This window comes from Morone saxatilis, unplaced genomic scaffold (genome assembly GCF_004916995.1).
Source record: "Morone saxatilis isolate NCDOM2014 unplaced genomic scaffold, NCSU_SB_2.0 Contig18, whole genome shotgun sequence".
NCBI lineage: Eukaryota > Metazoa > Chordata > Actinopteri > Moronidae > Morone > Morone saxatilis.
The window spans coordinates 16,634,418-16,660,031 of record NW_023339740.1 but is presented as its reverse complement, the minus strand read 5'-3'; the positions used below and the strand labels follow the sequence as shown (position 1 = coordinate 16,660,031).

General features: G+C 41.0%; 1 protein-coding gene across 3 annotated transcripts in view; it reads right to left on the bottom strand.

Annotated features, from left to right (window-relative positions):
• sema3fa (sema domain, immunoglobulin domain (Ig), short basic domain, secreted, (semaphorin) 3Fa) overlaps positions 1–8,984 on the bottom strand; it is a 50,243-nt gene extending 41,259 nt beyond the window's left edge. For all 3 annotated transcript variants that reach the window (XM_035661605.1, XM_035661607.1, XM_035661606.1), the window contains exons 1-2: positions 8,663–8,984; positions 6,924–7,077 (exon numbers count right to left, since the gene is read on the bottom strand). In XM_035661605.1, coding sequence (XP_035517498.1) covers positions 6,924–7,035 — 112 coding nt within the window. In that variant the 5' untranslated portion in view covers positions 7,036–7,077; positions 8,663–8,984. The remainder of the gene's footprint in view (positions 1–6,923; positions 7,078–8,662) is intronic.
• Between the last annotated feature and the right edge of the window lie 16,630 nt (positions 8,985–25,614).

The window sequence follows — 25,614 nt, the reverse complement described above, 5'->3', positions numbered from 1 at the left end:
AATTGTTTTATATTGTTACAGTTGATTTATATGGATTTATTATTTCAAGTTAAAAATATTACTTACCTGAAGTGCCTGCAGTTTGAAGATTGGAAATGTTTGTACTTACCCTTAAGGAAAAGGAATACTGTCTCTTTAAAGCGTCTCTGCACACCAACGATTATCAGCCGTCGACAGTCGGGCGAGGTCGGTGACTCGAATCGGTTCGTGTTCCCGTGCCGTCATCAGTTTGGTGTCGGCGTTCATTTTGGCCGATTCGACATGTATCGGCAGTGGCCGTCGGCCTCAATGACCAATCTGATTGGTTGGATGCAGCCCTTGACTAGCGAAATTCAGTGAGTGCACGGAGAAAACCGAAGTGACGATGGTAAAACATACTACGCCAACGCCATATCTTTGTTATTATTAGCCATCGTATTTTTCCTTTTTCGACTCTGTGTAAACTATCGACAGCAAATGAAAAGACACACCCTGATCGACAACCCCATCCCAAGAATTCAGGAAGGATATCGGATGAACCCGAAAGAGGTAGAGGCTGTGATTACTGAAGAAAGCAAAACCAAAAACAGTCAGAGAAGTGATATCCCTGGTTAGCTTCCTAGCTACTACAGAGCATTTATTGCTGACTTTCAAGGAGTTGTAAAGCCTCTTTAATGAGTTGTTGCTCCCACCCAAAGACTGAAAAGAAACAGGCAGAAAAAGGACAAGGCCGTCGTTCCCCCAGTGCCTCCATCTCAGCCAGTGGAGTGGACAGCACTGCACCAGCAAATATTAAGGTCATGTAGACTCGCCGCTGCCGAACCTGTCGCGCGACAACGTGACGTCACGGGAGAGCCGTAACTATTTATACTTGCGCTGGTGGTCGCACACTAGTTGCAGGTCTTCTCCTGAACAGAGGTGTCGCAACTGAGGAAAGGCTACCGACTTTGCTATTTCTACGCACTAGAAGAAGAAGAAGAAAAGGGTAAACAATGGCGACCTCGTTTCTGATTTTCCAAATCGGTCGCGGAGGTTCTTCCAAATTTTCCGGCATATGGCCTCCTCTTTTCCAACATTCATGGCGAGTCACAGTGTCGCGCGACAGGTCGGGAACGGCGAGTATACTGTGGCCTTTATACTTCCACTGTTTCTTCACCGTGGCTTCACCGTATCTCACAAGCCTATTCTGTGGCTGGATGAGTATCTGCTTCCCACCCCAAGTACAAATAATTAAATCTATGATTAAAATGCCTAATAGCTGGAGTGGAATAATAAATTGCAAAGTGATTACGATTTCATTTGGATGCTGTGCATTTTTATCACCACAGGGGGAGATTCCAGCATTAATAAGTGCTTAGGCATGGGCTCTGCTTGCCAGCTCAGAAGAAATATTCAAATCGCAGCAAACTGTTTTCAATCAGGAGCTTTTGACTGGGAGCAATGATTTGTGTGTGTATTTTTCTCTGTGACATCATTACAGGGTGGGGACCCTGCAATTTATTGAGTGAAAATGACTAAAAAGGCCAACACAATGGAGACATATTTCTTCCTTTCAAGCCTGCGATCTGAGTTAGCACTGCACTTACACGTTAGCTGAGCTCGTATGCAAAACCTGTCTGTGCCCTCAGTTGAATATGTCCACCCACTCCTCCCTTATACATTCCCCTGCTTCCTCACTGTTGTGCCTTTCTCTCAAGGAAACTCTGGGCACTTTGGAGACCCCCCCTCCCCACCCCACTCCTCTTTTGCCTTTTGAGTATGCTAAAACAGTGTGCTCCTGCTGTGGGCGGCATACTGGGTGCTCTCCTCCCTCACCTCACCACTGCCAACCTCTTATCAACAAGCAAATAGAGAGGGTGTGAGTGTAGAGTAAAAGCAGAGGAGGAGGACGACGAGGCAGAGGAGGAGAGGGAGATAAAAAGAGAAAGAAACAGACAGGAAGGACACTATATTTAGCACTGGAGCTGTCGCCTTCTGTTTTTCTCTTCTGAATAATCATAGTTTGACAGCATGTATCCTGCAGAGCAGAGGTTGCTGGGATGCACTACCCCCCTCTCCTCCTCCACCCGCAGCATCTCCGGGGAGAAAGTAGCAAAGTATTGTAATAATTGCTGCAGGCTTGCGTGCCACAGCCACCACACATTACTCTGTGGAAAAATGTTTCAGTGCCCTGACATTCTCTAATGGAGAAGGGAGGGAACTTTGGACTACAGAATGATACCAACAGGTACAATGTTGCATGTGTGATGCATAGCAAGAAAGCAAACGGCATCCAAGTACTGTGTGTATAAATGAGCAGCAACGTGACCAAAAGACAGTTATAAAAGAATTCTGCTATCCATAATTTCTCAAAATTGGAATGCATGTAGGACAGGGACATTGAAAGGCTGTGACAAACTTGTTACTACACTCATGATGATTATCTGCTGGGAAAGAAGTAAACAAGCACAGCTGGTAGGTAGAAAGGCACAGAGGAACTGAATTAGATAATGTATGTGAGTGGTTCAAATGGACTTTAGCCGGTGCAAAAAGTGCTTTGCTTTCGTGGAAAAAGTAGCACGCCAGTGTTGCTGCTGGTTTCTGCTGGTTGTCTTTGTCATTTGTTTCTTATTTATTTCCTAAAGTTTAAACTTTTCTTTCATGGCCCCAACGTTTCTTGTGGACTTATTTTTACATAATTATAAAGAGAATGTGGACGTTACAGGTTCTGACTTACTGTAAAGGTATTGTGAAGAGTGAAATAGTGTATTAAAGATGTATCATTTCTTCTTCTTCTTTTTTGAAATGTCATGCAAGGGTGCTATAACTTCAAAACAAATACATAAAGCAACTGAAAAGTCATGATTTATGCCCATTGTTATTAGACTTCCACACATTGAACAAACCCCTAAAATAAAAAGATGCCAACAAAAAATGGTGGGGACGGTGGCCACCTCTGTACCTTACATAAATGTCCATTAAGCAAAGCACTTCTCACTATATTACTATGACCATTGTTTACTACCGATGTAATGATTTATAATTAAATGAATGATTACGCTGTGGAAATCTGCCAACTATGTTTTACTGTGCCATGAATGTCTTGTTATGTTTAACATCTCTGATGATGCATGTAACATAATGCACTATAATGAGTAATGTGGTTGGATGATACGGATAATTAATGACATTACTTTTGTAGCTGAATAGCAGGAGCGTTTCTGGGTAATGAGAACAACGTGCTTGCGGACTGAATGCATTTACCATCTCCCTGGGGATTAGCCAATCACAGTAGCTGGTTACATCTAGCCTGTTCACCTTTGTTTAAAGGAGACGGATCAAGACATTCAAAGCTGCAAGACAATGTGTTTTTAAATGACTTCTGGTGACTTTTTTTTTTATCTGTGGGATTGGTTTGTCTGGACATCACTGGCCAGACTAAAGTTCCATCCAGGGTGATGTGCTAGCAGACAGGTTAGCTGGATAAGCTTTCAGCCGCTCATTGATTGCAGCAAGGCTTGGCTGAGGCACTTCTCTCTGTCTCTAGTGGCACAATTATATATATACAAGATGTCAGTAGGTTGGACGAGGTGCAAGGAGATAAACCTTGATTTGGTGTCCCTCTAACAATCTGGAGAATGGTGTAATATATCATGGCAATACAAGGATGGTTATTATTATAATACTTTCTCGATCACCAGACAAGTCAAAAGGACCACCTACATACTGTAGACGAATGTCACCCTGATATGACTAGATGAAGACAAAGGGCTCCTCTTATGTACTATATATATACACATAGCTCTGCCTATAGAACATAATCTGTGGGAGATGAGGTCTATTGTTGTAGAGTCAAAAATAGAACAAGCTGTAAAGTTCAAACTCAGTAGCAGCTCCTAATTATTCAGAGAACAAAGAGGTGGAGGACAACTCGCCTGATCTTAACCCTGAAAACTGTCGCGAGAGATGAGCCGATAGGGAAGTCTTTGTTCAGGCGTGACAATCATCGACCCATTACGTGGCACAAAAAGATGTCGGGTGGAAAGTGCAAAGGCTGGAGTAACCTTAAGATTGTCCCTGAGAATTAGTCCAATTACAGGACCACCTTCCTTTGTCTGGCTTTCTTCCCAGAGCTAACCTTGTGCCCAGGTGTTCCACCGAGGACTACGAGGGCTGAAGAAAAACAAAGTTAAACACTTTCAAATGCGCCCGAGGATTAGCGTAACAAGCTATTACTTGTTAATATGGTGCCATTCTCCCACAGTTTGAGGGCAGTTAACCTCGGGCGTGACTGGCTTCTGTTTGAAGGGTCACAACCTCGCAGAGCCCCATGCACTAAAATAGCATGTGATTACAGACCTTGTTTAAAAGTAAATATAGGAGTTCTCAGCAGCTGAAGCCAACATCGTCCAGTCTTTTATGAGAGAAAGAATACACCTACACAACTGTGACCTTTTGTTTGTCATCAGTACGTTGCTTAAGAAACGTTACTTTCATAACCTCATTTACACCTTTAAATTAATGTACTACTGAAAAAATGTGACAGTGCAGAATATAGCATGCTGTAGGGGTGTTTAATACTATTATTTTTTTTGGGGGGGGGATACACGATGTTTAATTTGAGAGATGCATTGCAACATGGTGTTTAGAAAGTGTGTGTGTCTTTTTGAAGTCCAGGCTGATGATCTACCCCTACAAGCTTTGTACATTCCTTTGGTCTTAGCCTCTGTTTGCTCTCTTGGTCCTTTTCACAGTTAATAACTCAGCTTGCATCAACATACTCAGTAGCTACTTTAGGAACCACAAGACACAGAAAAAAGCTTAGGTTGCTTATGGTTGTTTACATTTAAGTTTTAAGAGATCTAGTAGTGATAATTTACTTACTGAATAATTAGTGCAGATGTAGAGCCTAAATGCTGAACAAGAATGAAAATATCACGTGCATAAAATTCTCCTTCAGTATTAAACAATTAATTTTATTATTGTACAAAATGGAAAAGTCAGAGCCAAATACCAAAGTGCATGATTTTTCTTCTTAGATTCTTAGATTAAACTTAACCTGCTTGTCATGGTGATGTTTCATGTGATCTGATTTGGGCTTTTATGCATGAAGATCCTTTAGCTTTTAGTTATGCAGAGTTTCAGGAAAAATGGCATATTATATAAATATCTCAGATCAACACAGAAAAAAGCTGAAAAGTCAATAAATGGCAGTGTATGTAGAATGGAATTTCAAGTGTTTATAACAGATAGTCTTACAGAAATGCAGTAATAATACTGTATATATTCTGTATATATATAATATATCCTTTAGAGAAATTTATGTGTATCCATGTATATAACCCGTTGTCTTTGGCTTTGATAGAGGGCAAATATTTGAAAAGCAAAGACAAAATGTTAGTTCTCTTGTGTCAAAGTCTTGGATTTCAGCCAAAACCAACAAAATCTTCTCTACCAGAATATAAAATGCAAATAATCAGTTGGAAGTGATACTGTGTAACCTTTATGGATAAACATGTAAGGCTGGGTCACAGATAGAAAGAAATTCAACAATGCAGTAAGAAAAAAAATGATTCTATTAGCAGCTACAGCTGCCTTCATTTGTAGCTTGTCTCCTTGTTTTGTTTTATCATCAAAATTGAAATGCTTATTAAAACTTTGCCGGATTGATTATGTTATCAAAAAGCATTTATTACAACAAATCTTTATGCCAGCACTAGACAGATATCATGAAACCTAAAGCTAATTATTGGTTAAGTACACAAGCACATAAAAAATTAATAAAAGCACATTACAGAGCAATTCCCAACAGTACGGTGCAAAACCGATACAATTAGGCAATGCACAGCTTAGGTGCATTTCTAGTCTCCAGCTATCTGAAGTTGCTCCGTGAGGCATAAAGTAACCTCCAAAACTAATTAAAAACAAAAAGGAACTCAATTAAAAGAAGAAGAAAATAGATGAACTCTTTTCTACCAAGTAAATGTGAGACCAGCCGAGTGTGAAATCCAACTTGATTAGAGACAGGGAGAAAGAGATGGGATTTGAGGGATGAAGAGAGAGAAAACAAACAGGTAAGCAAAATATCTGAGCAAGAGGGAGAAACTAAGAAAGCTCTCAGTTTAAAGTTTTCAAGAGACCACAACATGAGGTAACAAAAAAAAAAAAGAAAACAAATAAGATATTTCTGCTATTCCAGGACTGGGGTATCTTGACAAATGCACACTAGAAACATCTGACAGATTATAGATGCCCTAAAAAATATGATTTTCGATGTGATTTGCACATATTACTCCAATTCCAATTGTTCAAACTCCACACAACTGATGTGTTGTAATCTCATGACAAGACTTGCTTATTAAAATATCCTTCAGAGGCAGGTAGCCCTACTATAAAACCTCAAGAGCTTAACATGGAGACGGCGGCCACACCAGCGCTGGAAGGACAAAGCACCAGAGACTGTACCGCTGAGACCTATTTTAACAGGACAGTTCAGCACACACACAGGGTCTCATGTGGCATTGGCAAACATTCATAACATGCTGGATCTGCGCCCTGAGTGTGTGCCCAGCCAAGTGTTAAATCTGACTTGATTTCAGAAGGGAGCCGAGGTCACACAAAGGCCTGTTTGGGGAACTAATAGCAGCCGGGCGATTAAATGAAGACATATTCTCTGGCCCTGAATAGTCAGGACAATCAGCAGCACATCTCCTCGTCCCTCTCATCACGCCTCTCTCACAATCAAACTCTCTGTTAGGCAGTGAAGGAATAAATGCCAGGCTTGCCAAGCTCTGAATTCAGCCAGTGCCAATAGTTTACCCATTCCAGTTATCGAACAAGACCAAGAGATAAAAGGCCGGTGACAGAAGTGACTATTACACCAGCGATCACATCTACATGTCTGTAGAGAAACACAGAACCAAACAAACTGGGTCACAGATACAGCAGTATTTTGAGTGCCTTACCTTTGAAGGACAGGAAGATCCTGGGAGCAGAGAGGGGCTCGTTGGAGGGGGGCAGCCCCCCGGACGATAGGGCCAGCAGGGCCAGTAGCCAGCACAGTTTGTCCCACAACATTGTTCCTCTGTTTGTTAACAGAGGAGAAGGAGAATCCAGGAGCTGAGGGACAGAATAGGACAACAATGAGCCCGCACTTCCACCTCACAAACCAGCGGCAGCGACTAATCGTCTGTCACTGAGCTGCCATAAAGAATCAGTTTGCTTTTGCATAGTCACACAGCATTAGGTTTTTTGGTACTGAGGCCATACACTGATGAGACAGAGCAGGGACTAAGACACAAAGCTAAAAACTGCATCTGTTTCTGGATCTGCTGTGCACAGGCTGTTGGTTGGATATCATATGGGAGAATCAAAATGTTTAAAATCTTGACCAAGTCCTAATTTCATTATGGTGTCCAACACGACCAAGACACCAAGTAACTTATCCAAAACCATAAAACCTGAACCGTAAAACCTGAGGGCTTGGAAAGAAACTCTGCTGATTCAGAACTGAATTGTCATTATTGCTACTGGATGGATTTTCTTATGAATGTGCCTTGCCTAACCGCCCACGGTTATTCTTGTCTGTGTCTGCTTCTGTGTGCTTTAAGGGCAACAGTCTGAATGGACGGAGTCTCCTTCCAGCTGGGAGAGCCAGAAGGAGTCACCGCAACTCCTCACTCTCTCTACTTTTCATACAATATTGTGCAAATACCTGGTAAGGCATTATTATTACGATTAAAAAGCAAGAGCTGAATCCCCCCCCAGTAGTAGGCTACATGGAGTTGCGCGTTAAGCCTGGCGCGCACTGGCAGTGCTCACAGATTAAATCACAAAGCGCATCAACATGCTGTTATCCGCCACAAAGGGAGCTGAAGTTAATAATATCCCCATAAAAGGATCGGATGATGTCTCAAGTTATCAGCGTGCGGACGCGGTGGCACGACTGTGCGAAATACCAGCACGCAAAAAAAACAACAATTTAGGCCTATAGAATGAAATATCTGTGCAACGTTTTGTATCCAATAAAACAATTTCAGTGAGAGCGTTTTGCTGTAATTGTCCTCCATGCATGGAACTGATCTACTCGTAAACGTGGATCTGAGTCTGGGGTCAAACTGTCAGTCAGGGTTTAAGATCAAGTTCCACATTGAGCCCCCCGAAGGCAGAACTCCAAAGCAGATCCCTTAACCAAAATAAAGCCTGACTGGGCTTTGAGTTATGAGGACATGAACATGAACCACGTGTCATTTATAACAGTAACTGGGATTTTAAGATAATGTGAAAAGTGTCATTGAGGACATACATTCAATCACTGGGAATAATCTCTGTGAAGATATATACAGCATCACATGCAGCAAAAAACTTTCAGTGCAGTGAAAGCCCCCCCACACACACGGCTGTGTTAGCTCTTGCAGTATTAGAAATTTGTGTTTGAAATTATAGTTGATTTAAAACTGCCTCCTGGAAAGACACACCAATAATTAATTAATGTGACAGAACTTTAAAACACTTTTTATATAAAAAGTGTTTTAAAGTTCTGTCACATAATTTTGTAATTTTGCCTTCTATCTTGCACATGAAGCGCAGGCATCTGTCTTATTGCTCGACTCCACCAAATGTGGCTGCATATGCGCACCAGTCATAATACAAATAATTAATTTGATTTGTCATGTGTCAAAACAGCACTTGCATTATGACTTACCTTCTAGTTACGTCCAGTGAATATTGTGATAAAGCTGGTCAACATTTAAAACCATCCACCCAGATCCTTTGAGCTCCTCTGTCCGCACGCAGAGTATCAGTGTATCCGCCGCAGATTCTGCACGATTATCCCAGAGCCAAACAAAGCTTGGATTTAAAATTAACTTGACGCGGCCGCCTTAACTTGAAGTGATCTCTAAATCGCATCAACAGATTCTGTATTGTCCACAGGAGGAGGTTAGAAACAAAGAGTTGCTCCTAGAGATGAGTGGTGGCAGAGCTGTGCTTCTGTCGTGCGCAGCGGCGCTCAAGTGTGTAGTGCAGGGAAGCGGCTCTGCAGGTGGATAGACTGAGGTCTCCCGGCACTGGACACACCCATGGGGGAGGGAACCTACCTTAGCATCCCTGCGCTCCGTTCCGCCCCAAAATCTAGCACAAAACAAGTCTGCTTTGCATCTTCATACACTCCAGAGGGGCTACAGGAGTAAAATCGCTGAAAACAAGTAGGATAAAGGGCAGCTGGAGGAAATGTGGGCATTATCACTTCAACGTTAGGAGGAGTTCTACTAAATCTTCTGCTAGAATAAAAACATAAATATCTTTTCACCTTAAAAAAAATTACCTTTTGGTTTTTAAATGACTTCAAAAGCATTTGGCAACATTTGCGCATGCGTCTCGAGCGTCTTAGTATTTAATTATCATATCACAACTCCAGTACCGTGTTTTTATTTTTTTCCTATAAAGTGTGAGAACACTGTTGCATTTAGCATACGACTGCACTTTATACTCTGTCATTGTGATCTGTAGTTGATTCATTGTGTTGAAATTAAAGCCTGTAGTAGGCGAACATTATGCAATTTGTTTTTATTCCATTAGCATTCATCTTTGTCCCCAGAAAGTAGATATATTAAGATAAAGATTAAGATAAAGATAGATTAATATAAAACAAGCAAAGGCACACAGGCACAAGCTCCCAGACAGTGTAAGGTTTCCAATTCAAATACCCCCATAATGACTTTATTGCAGAATAAACAATGCAAAACACACATACTCACTGTAATACAGGACACATGGGAACTTGGGTAGGCTTTATTTTGTCTGAGAGAGGCAATACTTTGCTGTAACAAAGTCACAACCATGTGTCCAAACAATAAGGTCTTAAAACTGAACTTTGTTTCTGTTCAGTTTTAGAGGGGGAGTTATTCTTTGCGCTGTCCAGAGGAAGCTTTTTTTTTTTTTTTTTACATGGCTGCAAGTATCAAAATAGGACTGAGGTCATTTCACAACTTGATTAGCCTGTGGCTGCCAGCTACTGATTTTTATTTGCCGACTGGAGCCAACATGGAATTGTGCTGAGAAGCTTTCAGATGGCAGGCCTGAGCCAAACAATTGTTCAGTATCTGCTGCTATTGGCAGTCTCACAGTATGGAACAGTGTTGGCTTTTTGAATGAAGTATGAATCACTTACTATATTTTGACTTGCAGGCGAACAAGCAACCAAGTCGACAATGATTTAAGATGAGAGGAACAGTTTTCATTTGATGCAAACAGCTGCTGCATAACTCTTCGGCACAACAGGAATGTGGCGGCACATTCACATAAGAAACTGTTGAAAAGTGGCCAGATGCAGATAAGGTAGATTTCCTCCGACACCTCGCGACCTGACAGAGGATCACTGGCTCTCGCCTCAGATAGGCATCAGATATTCATGGGCAAATGGAGCCTTAAATCTTTTAATCTCACTCGATCCCTCCCCTGATCACACTGGCTTATTTTGCTTCTTATCCAGTCAACGCACAACGCAGCTGACGCCCAGTGTGCATGCTTATTATTCCATAAATGATAAATACAGTAGCTCTCGTTTCATGCAGTCTTAGGGACATTACTATTGCAGAAATGTATAACATCAGACAGGAATTTGGAGGATACAAAGACTTTCTGTCATTGAATCATGGCTGTAGAGCAGATTTATTGTTTCCTGTTACTGTTCTGTGTTTCCTAGTTCACAGGAAAGATAATGTTACACTGTTAAACCATTAAACCTGCACCAAAACTTACTGGGTGGCGATTTCACTGAAACTTACCTGTATTCAATTTGAAAATAACCAAATTGGTGATGTATGACTTTCATTCATGTTCATTTTGCCATTTACTTTATCACAAATTTCTATACTTTCAGTCTTTTTGTAACGTTTGTGTTGACGGGGATCATACATTGGATTGGTGAATTCAGCAGCTTTATGATGGATGTGAACAAAAAACATACTGGATCTCTGGCTGTGACTAAGTTAAATTACTGCATTAGTCTATGCAAAAGAAGGCTTCGCAGTGTGACTCCAGGCTTTGATGCTCATAGCAGAAAAAGGAAGAGAGCTCAGCATCAGCATTTGCCATTAAAAGTGTTAAATTTCCCTTGATACCAGCAAAGAGCTCTGGGAAACAATTACCCTCACACTTACCAGCTCATGCACACAAGGCAGAAGATATTGATATGTTTTAGTCCATCTAAATCTTGGGCACTCTTGAAAAAGCATCAGACTCTTTTCTTTTTTCCCCTCACACGAACACAAAGAGGCACACAGCGTAACATATGCAGGTGGGCGTTCATGTTTGAAGGGTGGTCTGAGCACCAGACTGCGCAGAGCCAAATAAATAACTACTTTCATAAATATCTGGAACACAACTCCCAATCCCGCAGGACTCACCAAGAATAAATCAGTCAAACAATAAAATCTCTTCCCCCAAACTTCACATATCGGCAGTTCAAACAATCTCCAATCCAAATGTGTGTGGACCAGCCAAGTTTAATTGTGTCATTACTGATACTTGTTCCCAAGCTCCATCTATTCCTATTTTCTCTTTCCTTTTTCTTTTTTGTCTTCCCTCGTCTGTATTGTAGCCAACAGCTGCATGTTGTTTCCTATATTTCTTTTTAATCAACAATATTATTCCCATCTTCAGGCCTCTGGTGGCCTCACCATCTGTCACTTGCGTGAGACAAGAGGAAAGCAATTATTGAATCCTGGCTTTGAGGAGCGCACGCCTTCATAAAAGTCCCTCATGCTTTCCAGTTTTTTCCTCCAGCGTTGCTTTCTCCGGCAGCTATCTGAGGAGTAAAATGTGAAGATAATGTTGAAACCAAAGATCACCATTGGGTGCCAGACCACAGAGGCAACACATTTAGAGGAGTTCTGCGAAAAAGTGACGTTTGGGCCTTTTGTTCTGCGGAGGAGATGCCAGGTTTATAAATCTGAGTTTGAATACTGCTGGTGGGTCACTTTATTCTTCTTTCTCTTGAGAAGTTTCGTGTTTGTTCCAGATATTACATCACAACACTTTAACACAAATGCTTCACTTTTATCAGCCACACTAAACCTGCCAATGTGAGTCTGACTCCAAGTTGAACGTATCTATTTAAAAATGTTGTCATTTTTCTGGAGGACATGAAGGCAGCGCTGAATAGATTATTGTTATCTGAGCTCTCTGAGGATTGCTCATAAGAACCATTTCACATGTATTTATCCACTGCAACTCTATAACAAGGAAATAATTCACAACTACATTATCATTTACGTTCTGAGAAGAAGACACTGGTGGTTTTCATGGAAACAGGTGGCAGCGGGGAATACAAATCCAGGCAGTAGAAGAGCAGAGGTCATTTTCTCATATGAGTTTCATTACATTCAATGAATTTTCCTCCAACCTATTGCCATCAATGACTCCACCAGCAATGGAAGGTAATTATTAACAGGCTGTGACAACCTTAACCTCTGTCTGCTGGCTCCACCACATGATGGGGAGGCAATTAACAGCTGTTCATTACTGATGAGGTGAAAAAACAAGTGCACCCGCACACTGCTGCGCACATCTGCACGTACGTACACATCTAAATGACAAGGACAGAAGTGAGTGGCACACATCCTTACACAATTGACCATGAACAGCACACTAACAGGATGCCGTGGCACACAGACTGGCCCTCAGTGCTCTCTGAGGGACACATCGTTTGTGTAGAATTTAATGAGGGAACATGTACTCATCCCTCCACCTCACCGGGAGAGCTGTTACCTTTTGGTGTGATAAGATATTAAAAATTCACACTGTTTCTGCAGCGCTTTGACTAGTACAGCAGCACGCTCATTAGCATTTAAATGGGAAAAAGATAACACTGCACTTCGCAGAGTCATACCTCCATCACAAAGCTGGCAGACAGAGGAAAAAACTTGAAACAGGCCCTGAAACTTTGGCTGTTTTTAGACACCTGAAAATGGAAATAGTTACATCTTATTAGTACTGTTATGTCACAGTCTGTTCTATTCTACTTTTATATTTTATACATACTATAACTGCCAGTGAATCTAACTTTAGACAATCAGCAGGGATTTTTTTTTTTTTTTATATACTCAGTAGCAAAACAATAAAAAAAGTTAATTAAATGTAAATCACAAATAAAATGCTGACTCTGAGGACAGTCTCTTGTTGTTGGAGTAATTCCAGATATTCTGTCTTGTTACTCTAATATTAGAGCCACCATTCTGTGTTTTCTCTAACAGTACAGTAATATACACAGCAGTATTTGTCTATTATTCTTCAAGTACATTCATGGCAGCAGGAGAGACATTCACCCCCGGTTTGGAGATTCTTACCACATACTGTTAGTCAGTGACTACTTTGGATTTTTGCTATTTTTGTTGGCCTGGCAGTGATGCTAGCAATGTTGACTTTAACAATGAAATACTCAACTGTATTATAATAGTCCACTTTAAATCTAAAACAATAACTCTTTGTAACACTAACAAACGTAGAAGACAATGTTATTGTTTGCTAGTGAATCTGTAATTAGCCAAACACGTATGTATTTTTCTTCCTTACTCACACATGACATGCCTTTTGAGCTGCGCTCTTAAAATTACCCACACTCTTTTCTCATATTTTTCTCATCCAGATCTTACTGTGTTTGGCTGACTGTCATTTTTCTGCTCGTATTTGTTCCTCAGTCTTTTGTCACAGAAGCTGACTATGACTCAGCTGGAGCTTTGCGAAGCTAAAAATGGGACAGCTGCCTTTTTTAAATGACACAAGTTTGTCTCATTGTATCTGGCTTACATGTCTCCTGCCTGGGAACAGAGGGAAGGCGGGCAGCTGTGGTGGGATGATTTGGTATGAATTAAAGCTGTTTCCTAACAGGCTCCACAGGGTCTGATCCTGTCCCCTAGCTGTCTGGTGGATTCTCTCCCCCAGTATCAACCAGAGGAGAGTGTGTATTACATTACATTAGCTCTTTTTGCCCCTTGTCTTTTTGTTCTTCGTAGTAAAATGTACTGCAAGCAATAACAATGGTTTTATATTTAGCATGAATTTGTGGTTGAAGGTGCCCCGGCAATGCTACCTCTGGTCGGTTGAGTGGGTTTGGGAAAACAGTTTTCCCATGCAGCGCTGAGGGTCCGGTCTGTCAGTGTCATTCTTCATCTGCATCCAGCCGCAGGTCTCTGGCCAGAGGGAGAGACTGAAGACAGCAAGAGGAAATGATTATGCTTTTTGTTCTACACTGCACTGAAAAGTGGTCAGCTTTTGTAGTTGAACTCAATCTAATGTAGCCTGTGGTCTGATAGGGGAATACATGGGACTTTTTGCCATAGCCTAGTTCTTTCATTATTTAAAGAGAATGAAAACCTTGTCAATATGTACAATTTTCTTTTGAGTTTCTTGCTTATTTTCCAGCATTATGTTTTTCAGCTACTGGAAGACTGGAAGAAGAAGTGTTGAATTACAAAACTTTGCTGAACTATTTCTCATGATCTGTATTAAAAGAAACAAATGTTAAATATAACCAAAGACAAGAACACTTAGACTAAAATAACTAATAAAAAAACAACTATTGGATGGATTTACACAGGGTTTCGATTTATAATCTGAGTTATAATTTAACACACATCAACCCACTACTTGAAAAAGTAGTGGGATTGACTTGATCAAGTAGATTGCAACAACCCCAAACTGGAAACTGCCCTGCGATAGCCTGAAGTGTGCCAACCGAGACACATTGCTCAAAGGGATATTTTTTGCCATTTTTGGTATCAAGTAGGTGTTATTATTTTACGCTCTGCACAGTACCCTACCCTATGAAGTGCTTCACTAGTGGGAAGATGCAAATTTTTTTTTTTGCAAGTCGTAAATCCAATACAAAGCAAGCAGTCAATACAGAGAGACGTAATAATCATTACATGAAAAAATGCATTATTTGTCATTAAAATAATGTTTTTTAGTTACGTATTAGTGACCTGCTTTCAGACTCAAACTTCTTCTTGGGAGCTCAGGTTCCACTGGCTCCCACATAACTTGAAACCCTGATTGACATAACATTTTGTACAGACATTCATCGTTCCCAGAGGATAAATCGGTGGTGACTTTCTTCTTGTGCCACTGTGAGGTTCACATGAAATATAACTGGTTTGATGACTTTTCATGAAGTGTCATGGTCAGGTCAAAATTTCCTTTTTTCCTATACTTAGCACTGACGTACAGCCTAAGAGCAGAGTTGCTAGCATAGCTGTACAATCTTAGTCTAGTTTTAAATCTACAGCTGACAAGAAAAAAATACGTGTGCTCACATGGGGTTAAAAGAGTGGGCAATGTTTAAAATATTGACAATACCTGTCTTTAATTTACCCTTATTTTTCAGGGACTCTAGCTGGACAATGCTGAGTCCCTTGTCCTTCACCCTTCCCCTCGCTCCTCCTCCCTCTCTCCCCCCATCTCATCCTCCTGTCATCACTTGCTCTGATGAGGCCGTGAAACAGGTGGCTCGAGAATTTAAAATGACATAGGAGAGATGGCAACCAAACAGTTGTGTGTGTGTGTGAACATTTTGCGTGTGTGTCTGGGTTCATGAAAGAGAGAGAGGAAGAATGGAAGGGGCCTTCCAAAAACAACAATAACAAACAAAATTCTAATTTGGTTACTTTGTGTTTTTGCCGATCTTTTCTGCAGAACCCACTTCCACATTTTAGTTCTCTCTCTCAGAGTTATTTCAGATTCCCCTCTCTGCCTAAACTGTGAGCCTGTTTCCAGAACACACCTGAATTAAATTAAAGTTAATGAAATCCTTCTTGATTCAAACCCTGGACTCTAAAGTATCACAGATGAAGAGCTGGAAGCGGTGTTGGACGGTTTATACAAGACAAAAGCATTCATGACTGTGGCATTGTATAGATCTGTTGAAACAGATACAGTGACTTGCAGTGATACAAAGAAATACTTTACTAACAGAAAACTTTTCTCAGCTCTGCAGAAAGAAAGCAAATCTGCCTTGACATCTGTTCCCAGATTTTTCTCCAGCAGTTGTGTTGTAAAAGATCCTGTAGTAAGTTGTCTGGAGACAGTATGGCACATCAAGCACATTTTCTAAACTATGTCTTTCTCTGTGGCTTAGTTCGCAATTTAATTAACTGTGAAAATGTTGTTGAGGGGATGTCACAACTGTCGGTGGCTCCCCACTCAATCCCAGAAGAAAGTCACTCAGTCTTATCACCGTCTGCTTTCCCATCAGCACTCCCTCCTCCCGACACTCGAGTTACCAATCGGTCTCACACATTTCACACAAATTCTGATCACAGGATTGTTGTATTGTTAGTCAGTCATGTTCACAGTATGGCTTTAATTTTATGTCAGCTGTGGTTCTTTTAGATTTGGCAGCAAAACTGATTTTCTTTTGTCAAAGCATTGTTGATACAGTTGTGTCAATTTGTTCTAATACAGGGAAACCGAAGAGAAAAATGCTCAAAATGTTCAAAATATTTTGCCAGTTGCTTTGCACAACATTACGCCCTGGTATTAACACATGTTGACAGTTTTATGGTCAATCACTGGGGACAGTGTCCAGCAATTGGCTAAACCTGGCTCATAATTCTGCAGTAAGAAGCAGAGCACTCATTCGAACCAGTTGTGCCAGTGGTTTACAGCCAAAGTAAGCTAACCTCATCTTGTTCTCTATGTGAAGTTGACAGAGAGATCATTTGCCTCTGTATTTCCAGATACGCTGCAGTTGTCCGCTGTAATGATGTGGACCGAGACTGTGTTTGTGTGAAGGTTCCTACACTTTGTTGCTCGAAACTCACAGAGCAGACACAAATTGTATTGTCTTGGACCACATGGCTACCAGATTTCAAGTTGAGTAGTAATTACTAAAACAATTGGGCAATACTGGAGGATCCAGAATCCCAGATCCCACGTGTCTTTTCGCTGTTAGCATGTAGTATTTTATTGTTTATGTCTCAGTCTCTCTGAATCTGAGAATTTTTTAAAGATGTGTGGAAGAGATTGCACAACCTCCCAGCAAGATGTGTTTCTGATACAAACCAAAAGGCCAATCCAGTTCAGCCAAGGCTTAGATTCTTCTACTGGGTGTATGATGGATGTTTTGCCTGTGCACATACATTCCACATTAGCACATGAACTCTAAAGTGAGGTTGACATATTCAACTGTTGAATAAATACTCTCGCCTCCACAAACATTGGGCATGTTTTTTTTTTGCTGTTAAACAATGTAAACTGTTCAGCATCTCTAGTATGTGTGCGAGTTTCGTACTGGCTGTAAGGACATGAAAATGTGCTGTTGTAAAAAGTTGACAAGCTAAAAGTAAAATGAGCTGTTACTCAAAACAATATTGTACTTGAAGGCTGGTGGCTGACAGAAGCAGTTGACAGCCTAGTGTTGAGTTTGACACGTTCATTCAGTTTTTGTTGGAGGTTTCAACATCACTTCCTTTTCTGAGACATTTTAACAGACACACTGAGGAGCTTACCCTCAAGACATAAAAACACTGTACACAGACACATAGACACATATACACACAGTCACACTCTGTACGTTAAGGCAGCAACACATGTAGTCCGCAATATGATTGGAACAGAGGAGGCGATTAGACAGACAGCCCAGGGAGAGGTGGCGCCTGTCATGTGGAATGGATCTCATTAAAAGTATGCCCCAGGTCACACTTTGATGGACAGGGAGACGTCAGTCATCTGCCAACTAGATTAGCAGAGACTGAAGCCCCCGTCCTTTCTCTCTGCCCCTTGAGAGCCCGCAGCATACCAAGTGGGTCCAGGCAGACTCTTATGTGTGCCCCGCAGCCTCCATCAAACCTCTCACCTCTGGCTTGCCAATCACAGAAACAAAGCAGCATATCCTCAACCTCTAAACCGAAGGAAAAAACCCACCTGCTGTGTCAAAAGGCAGGTGGTAGAGGACCTTTTCTTTTCCACCTTTTCCCTTGTGTATGAGTTTGTTTTTCAGGCTCAAAAGGCCAAGTCCTGTCTGCACTGTTCTGGTGTATTTGTATGAAAAAGAGTCTGAACAATCCAAATACTTTGCTGAGAGTTGAACATGCTTTTGTCAAAAGCTGATATCATAATTCACAGACTGCTGAAATCTAAAACTTCCCTCCCTAAAAGTTAACTAAATTAAGGTAACTGGCAACATTTTTGTATATGGTCAAACAGAATAACTTATTCAACTTATACACATTTTAGTGTGGCCTTCTGTGTGAATCTCAGCAACACAATACATAGACATGGGCTCTCTATATATAGTGTAGCTCTGTCTCACCAATTAACACTTTTAATTATTAAAACAACAATTTGTAGTTTTGTTGGCACCTGTGTACAGGAATATTTCTTTGCCAAGAGCATTCATTTCTCTGGGGCCGAAGAAGTAAGGGGGGTTGACATGCAGTAAAGGGCTGGAGGTCCAGGTTGGAATCAAACCTGCGTGGTGAGCTACTGGGGCACCGTGTATTCAAGAGTTGCTCCAAGTGATGTCATTATAAAAAAGCTTTTACATTTAGGATGTTTTCTAAGAATGTCTCTTTACAGTTAAGACTAGATCCTCATAAAGTTATTTACAAAACAGCTTATTTCTTAATGGTCCAGTGTGTAGGATTTGGTGGCATCTAGCAGAGTAGTTGCAGATTGCAATTTACACAGTCAACGTGCTGGTTGTAACTTCATAATGAGAATGGTATCGGTCTTCTCATCTCTCTACAAGAAAGCAAATAAGCACATTTCCCAAAATGTCAGCGGACTCGATTTCCTCACCAGTTCCATCAGTACATGCAAATTCAGATTCAGGATAAAGTTAATTTAAACTTGCCAAAACAGTTTCCCTTATAATTTTTTCGCTTTTTTTAAAAATGAAGGGCAATCACTGATTGATTGCAGCAAACTATAAGATATAAATATCCTTGTATACTTAGCATGCAGTATACTTCTATTGCCTTTCTGTTTATCCAGTCTCTTCCTCTTTTTGGTGGCGTTACAGGAAAAAGAACATGCGCTGTAATCATACAGTGACCTACTGTTTATCCCAGCATTCCCAAGAGTTCATGTCTCCAGCAATAGACCAGTGGCATGATGCCCAGGACAGGGGCCATGGATGGCTCACTTTGACAAGCATGCTAGTCAAGGCTGTGCTAGCTTCACTCAAAGCAGATCAGGATTCTCAACAATCTCTAACACGCTGGCTGACGTAATACACAGTCCATTTGAATTACGTCTAAATCTGGGGCTGGTAAAATTGAGAAATAGTGGAAATAATTCGGGCTATTTACAGAGCTGAGGATGGGTGTTACGAAATGTGTCAGTGTTTAATAACCCTCATCAGCATTTCGTTTTGTGACAACCTGCACAGATATATGAAGTATCCCACATTTAATCCATGCTGGACACTGACCAGCATGCAGTGTGTCATGCTTCGTGCATCCATGTGATAAAGGCCAAAGGTAGTCAAGATATGAGGTGATGTCGTCTCTATCCTCCGTGCCCAGCAGCTTCTGTAGAGAGCTCCAATTGTGAGCATGCCATTGCTGGCAAACAGTAACAAACACATCTTTTCTACTGGTACATTCAGTTTCCAGGAAGTAGCCACAGCCTCACACTCCAACATGACAAAAGTTCTTGTCTTCTTCTTTTCCGTCTACTCTACTTTTAAATATAAGCAACTGCCAGGGATCAAAATGGAACCATGACCACTCCTAACAGTTTTACAATCTTACTCGAGCACTATTTAACTTGCTTTAACACTGACTGACACATACTTTCCTCTTTGGACTTTCCTTAGCTGTATGTGCTCGTGGTTGAGCTCATTTAGCACTACGAACTCATATACTGGACTCAACCTGATTTGCTGCGGCTGATACTTGCTCTTGTACATAGTCGTTGCCCTCTTTCCGTACATGCCAAAGTACTGCCAGAGAATACCGAAGACATCGTTTGGGGGTTCGCCAGGTTGAATTCATGTACCAGTCATACAGTAGAAGCTTTCTCGTTAGCATTTGGATACTATTCCTGGCTGCCAGCATACTTGCTGCTGCAGTTTAGTTGATATTTAGACTTCTTTAAGAGCCTGTTAGTGTTAATAATTGTCTGCAGGTCAATTTTTATTATTTCTGCTAGTCATACATGTGAGATGTTTGAGATATTTGCTGTAAAAATAATACAGTACCCAATTATCCACAAGTTTATAGGTCCATTGTGTAGGATTTAGTATTATATACTTTAATAATCCCAGAGGGAAATTATATTCGTTACACACTCCAGATATACAAATGACATATTATACAAACAACATATATATATATATACAACATTCAACACAAAAAAATATAAATATATACATATGTAACTATATATATATACAGATCAATGATGCTTACAAGTGATTTCACACTAATGAAAAGGTACCTATCTATATCATGTTTAATTTCTGCCAATGGATCTTCATAAATGTTTATTTTAAGTATAATGTGATTGATAAATTATCAGGTTTAGTCTAAAACCGAATATTTATAAATGAATATGAGTATACATTGTTTTACTTACACTCAATACCAGCACATATTATTCTGCCCTGTATTTAAGGCATGAGGCAAAAATCAGAAAAAACTAAAAGTTTGATATATTTAGAGGTTCAGACACAGTATACTGAGGCAACATAACATTTGAACTTCTGTGCAAAATAATTGCCTTGAATTCTTCAAATTCTGTCACATTGACTGAGGGGTCAGAGGGGCCCAGCAGTGGATGTGATATTAGCCTTGTTTTCCTGCAGGATTGTGACTTTTAGACATCTTTGCAATATGAGCTACCCCAGAATGCTGTGCTGGGACTTCCCTCCTGAGATACCCAGGACCTGGGTCACTGTCACTGACATGACCCCTCACCTCTCCAAGATTTACGTGCCTAACCAATGTTATGTAAACCGATACATATGGGAAATGTTAAGTGGCATGCACGATTTGTTGTTTTCCTTTTGAAATGTCTTGCCGACTGTCTGAAGCATGTTAATTTGTGTAAAACATGGTAATCAATTAGTTGAGGTTATTAGTATAATGTGGATTCCATTCAAATGAGAGCCATCAGGGGCTGAGAGATGCCTGAGGACTGGCAAACCTTGGTACTTTCTGTACGATAAGATATGATAGGGAGAGGTTGAACACAATGCAGCAGTAATCACAATAGATTTACTAATCCCTTCCTGAAAACAGCAGGGGAAAACCCCACATGCAGCTCTCCCTGAGGCACCAAGACCAACCACATTTCTATGGTCCCTTCTGCATTGACATTCCAGCAATATGTTTTTTTTTTTTTGGGGGGGGGGTTTGGTGGAAAACCTTTATTATCCAAACAATGACTATCAGACTTGTAAATGTCAGGAAATGGCTATTTGACAGTCTGAAAGAGGGAAGGAGGATGGTGGGATGCTTTTAGCAAACCAACAAATTAGCCGACCTTGCAGTGCATTCAGTTTAAGAGTGTGTGTTAAGTCTTTACTATGGTCTGCAGGTTTGCATAGACTGCATACATGAATGCAGGCACCCATCTGTGCAAGGCAACTGCAGACATTTAATACATAAAAATGAGGAAGATTGTGTACCTAGATCCAACAAGGCACCATTATGGCATCAGGAACTTAGACAATGGTGATACATAATAATGGAATTATGTTTCAGTTACTGCAGTTTATTGTTCATTTTTATAATATGTACCATAAATAAATGTCAATACAAATAGTGAAATGCCAACAGCAACAAAACTACAAGTCTATAAATGGCACAGTCTTCTGATTCCTCTGAGGTGTTAAGTGTTGTTTTCTTCACTGCATAGATTATAACACATTTTAGGTATAGCAGTGAATTAAACAGCATGATACTGCCAAATTCATTCAATGTGTAATTTTTTTTTCTTGTGCTAATAGATACTCAGCTGGGCTATCTACATCTGCATCTTTTTCTCATTAAAAATTGCTGGGGAGCCTGCATGTATTCACAGCAGCCAGAGAGAGGGAGCGATCAAGTAATCAAGCTCCTGCCTCTCGCAGGTTGTTGCCTTACTCGCGTTTCCCTCATTTGACTGTCACTCAGCGAGATACCACTTTCTGCCTCCCCCTTTAATCATCTGTCATCCCTGCTAATGCAAAGCGACTGCCAGGGCCATGTAGGAAATCAGCCACATCTTTAGTGTCACTTCTCATTAACAATGAAAGTCAGGTAAGAGAGGAGGGCACTCATTTACTGTATATCCACAGGGACCTGGCTAAACCTCTGACAGTGAATTTCTCTACTTCCAATAAAACTGCAGTCTAAAGTTATTGGTATTTCCCATGGCATGGCATTTTTTTTAAACGAGCCCAAAGTGATGTCCTGTAAGTGACAGTTAGTGCCTTTGGCTGTTCTGTAATTGGATCATTTTCATGACACTTCATAGCGCCACACAAAGATAGTCCCTGCACTCTCACCAGTCCTTTCCTGTCCCCAGCTCTCACAGTATTTGGCACATCTTTCCCTCAGTTCACACAGCTGGAGGAGCTCTCTGCCTCACCCATATCGGGTTCTCAGGCACAGCTGTGCTCACTGCCTGCTGGTGAGTTCAATTTTTAATATTAATGAAGCTTTAGCAGATTCAAACCTGACACTCACCTGCAGTGCAGCGTGCTGTAGGGAGATGCTGTTCATGTATGACAGCCCACCGTGGAGAGAGAGAGAGAGCTGCTGACACACTGATGTTTTAAGACTCTCCTCCATCCTCCCTACATGTATGTCATCCCTCAGCACAGTTGGCTGAAAGCCCTGCATGTCAGAGCCTCAGAGCCCATGTGGGTTCACCTGTAGCACCATTTGAATCTACTGTACACGTCTTTTTCCTCCCTGCAGTCCCAACTGTGTTCTGTTACCATGGCAACGTAAACTCTACAACGCTCTCTGGGATGCTTCTCTTGCAACGAGTCTACGGGCACAGCGGGATTGCACAGACGCATGGGCTGTAGGGACATACTGAGAGAGCGTGCCTGTAAAGTGGATTCGTATGAACTGGTTCTTGTTGTTATGCTGCAGAAACTGTTTCCTATAGCCAAAGTTTGATGTATCGTGTCAATAAATAAAGCACAGGTGTAAGTAATCAAAAAGGCTTGGTTAGTTACAATAATAATCATGTGGTTAAGGTTAGGGGAACGATGTTTAAAAGAAAACCACGTTAATTGCCAGTAAGAGTCTCCTGTGTTAAATTCCACATTTTGTTGACTCCATCCCTTCATATTGAACTTCTCCCACTGTGGACGGGCTGGCCATCGTTAAGTTCGGGAAGACTACCAAACTCCTGGCCGAATAGGCTGGTGGTCACAGAGCTTAGATTTTTACATTTCTAATGTAAGTAATTACTGTATCTACTGAGTCGATCTAAATACTTTCAGTACTGAGGGGTGAAACAAGTGACCCCTCACAATTTCGACTGAGACTCGTTTTTATTGAAATCTGATTGGCTCAGTGATTTTTGTTGTGGTGAAGAAAAATTACAAGCTAAAAAGCATAAAATGTTGCAAAATGCAGCTAAATGCTCCAAATTGACAGATCCTTTCCGTGGTGGAAGGGCCAAGGCTGCTGTGGCTACTGTTAGACAGTGACTTTATACAATGATGGAGTTATAAACCAAGTCAGAGAGACCAGTGGACCGCTCCAGATTTCAGTCCCAGTACATCCCGGACTATCATCACTTTACTTCTTTTACTCCCAACAAACAAGAGTCCTAATTTCTACTGCCTCAAGAGAGCACTTTGTCACTTGAACTTTGTGTCATTTTGAGGAATTTGCTGAAACAACTATAATTTTCTTGGGAGGACAATCTAAAGTTAGATATTCACCATCTCATAACCTTTGCTGCCAGTGAAGATTTTTCCTAACCTAAGTAGCGTGATGAACTCTGACCCTGCAACCACATGAAATCTGTCAGCACGCCATGCATTACCTCCAACCCCTAGGCATGATATGAAGGCTGCCCTACATATTAAACTAGTCATGCTCTGAATTGGGGTTATCCCTGCACCCACTCCACCAGACCACCTTCTGGTTGTTTCTTCTGTGCACAAACAACCCTATCTGTTGTGGTAACAACGCTGTTTATAAAGGGGTCAGCTAATCCACTGTGGATTCATCCCTACTGTTATGGCATAAAGAGGAAATGCCTCAGTGCCATCATATCCAAGCATTTCTTTATGTGAAGTATGTTCTTGGCTGATTAAACTAACTGTTAGCTACCAGCTCCTTGACTTTCACTCACTGGCATTAGTTAGTATTCCCAGTCCACCTCACGGGTGCGTGTGAACATGCTTATCATGATGTTCTGATAATCCTGTTGTAATCTGACCCAAATACTGCATTCATCTCCACAGAAATCGTGACTAATTTAATGCTATAACACTTTATATACGACACAATAAATCACAATAACTGGACCCATCTCTTTCCTTCAGTGTTTTCATGAAGAATGGTTATACGTTTTTATTATTCATTAGTTCTGTGTTGTATTTTATAATTGTATCCAAACTTATTTAATATTTTAATACTTTGTATTAATTAACTTTAATAATGTCAACAATTATTACCAAAAGCTCATCCTATATTAGTTCACACATAGATAATCTCTTTCCCCTCTGGCATCTCTGGAGATATAATTTCTCAGGGAACAGCTGTACAAGACGATAGATAATGCAGCTATGTTTTTGCGTGACTTTATGTGTGTTGTATTATTCAGAGGTGTGTGAGCTACCTACAGCATGAGTCTGAAGCACGAGGACGTCACTGGCCGGAGGCAGCTGACATCTCCTGTCACTGTGACCTGGCACTGTCCTGCCTTTCCAGACACAGCTAAGCCTGAGCGCAATCACCAGCCAAAGTGCTACACTTCACAGCCAACACAGGAAGCACAGCTAACCACACACACACACATGTTCCAAGACACACATGCGGGATGGTAGCCTGTCAGTACCCCAAACCTTCCCCCTTTGGAATACTGTCACCTGTTTAGTGTTTCCATGGCAACCAAGCACACTAATGAGGTAGGGTGTGTGTTTCTGTATGTGTATGTGTGCGTGTTGTTTACACATGGGGGGTGCAGGTGTCATGGGCAGGTGATGGGAAGCAGCACGGGCTATTACGGCTGAGTTTGGCTTCATCTGCAGCAGCGAGGATGAGATTCTAAACCAATGCTTATGCAAAGAAAACCCAAAATGTTTGTATATATATATATATATTAGTTAGTTCACTAAAAGGCACAATTTTAAGGTATCCATTAACAAACAGAGGCGTAAATTATATTTGTTGCCTCCATTTGTGACGTCAGACCTAATGAATCGTGAAGCCGTATGAGGATAAAAGAAGGAAACTGCGCAAAACATGTCAACCTGCAGCCAATTAACAGCGGAGAAGAAGCAGATGGCTCGGTTGGCTGCTACAATAGGATTTTCACTGACTCTCATGACCTTGAAGACTTGCTGTCAACACGCAAACACCTCAAACTTTTGATTGGTCACAGGAGACATCTATAAATAACAATGCAAATCATGTCAAACGTCATTTAAAAAAAGCCAGTGTTGGATTAGCCATCAACATTTTATTACCCATTATA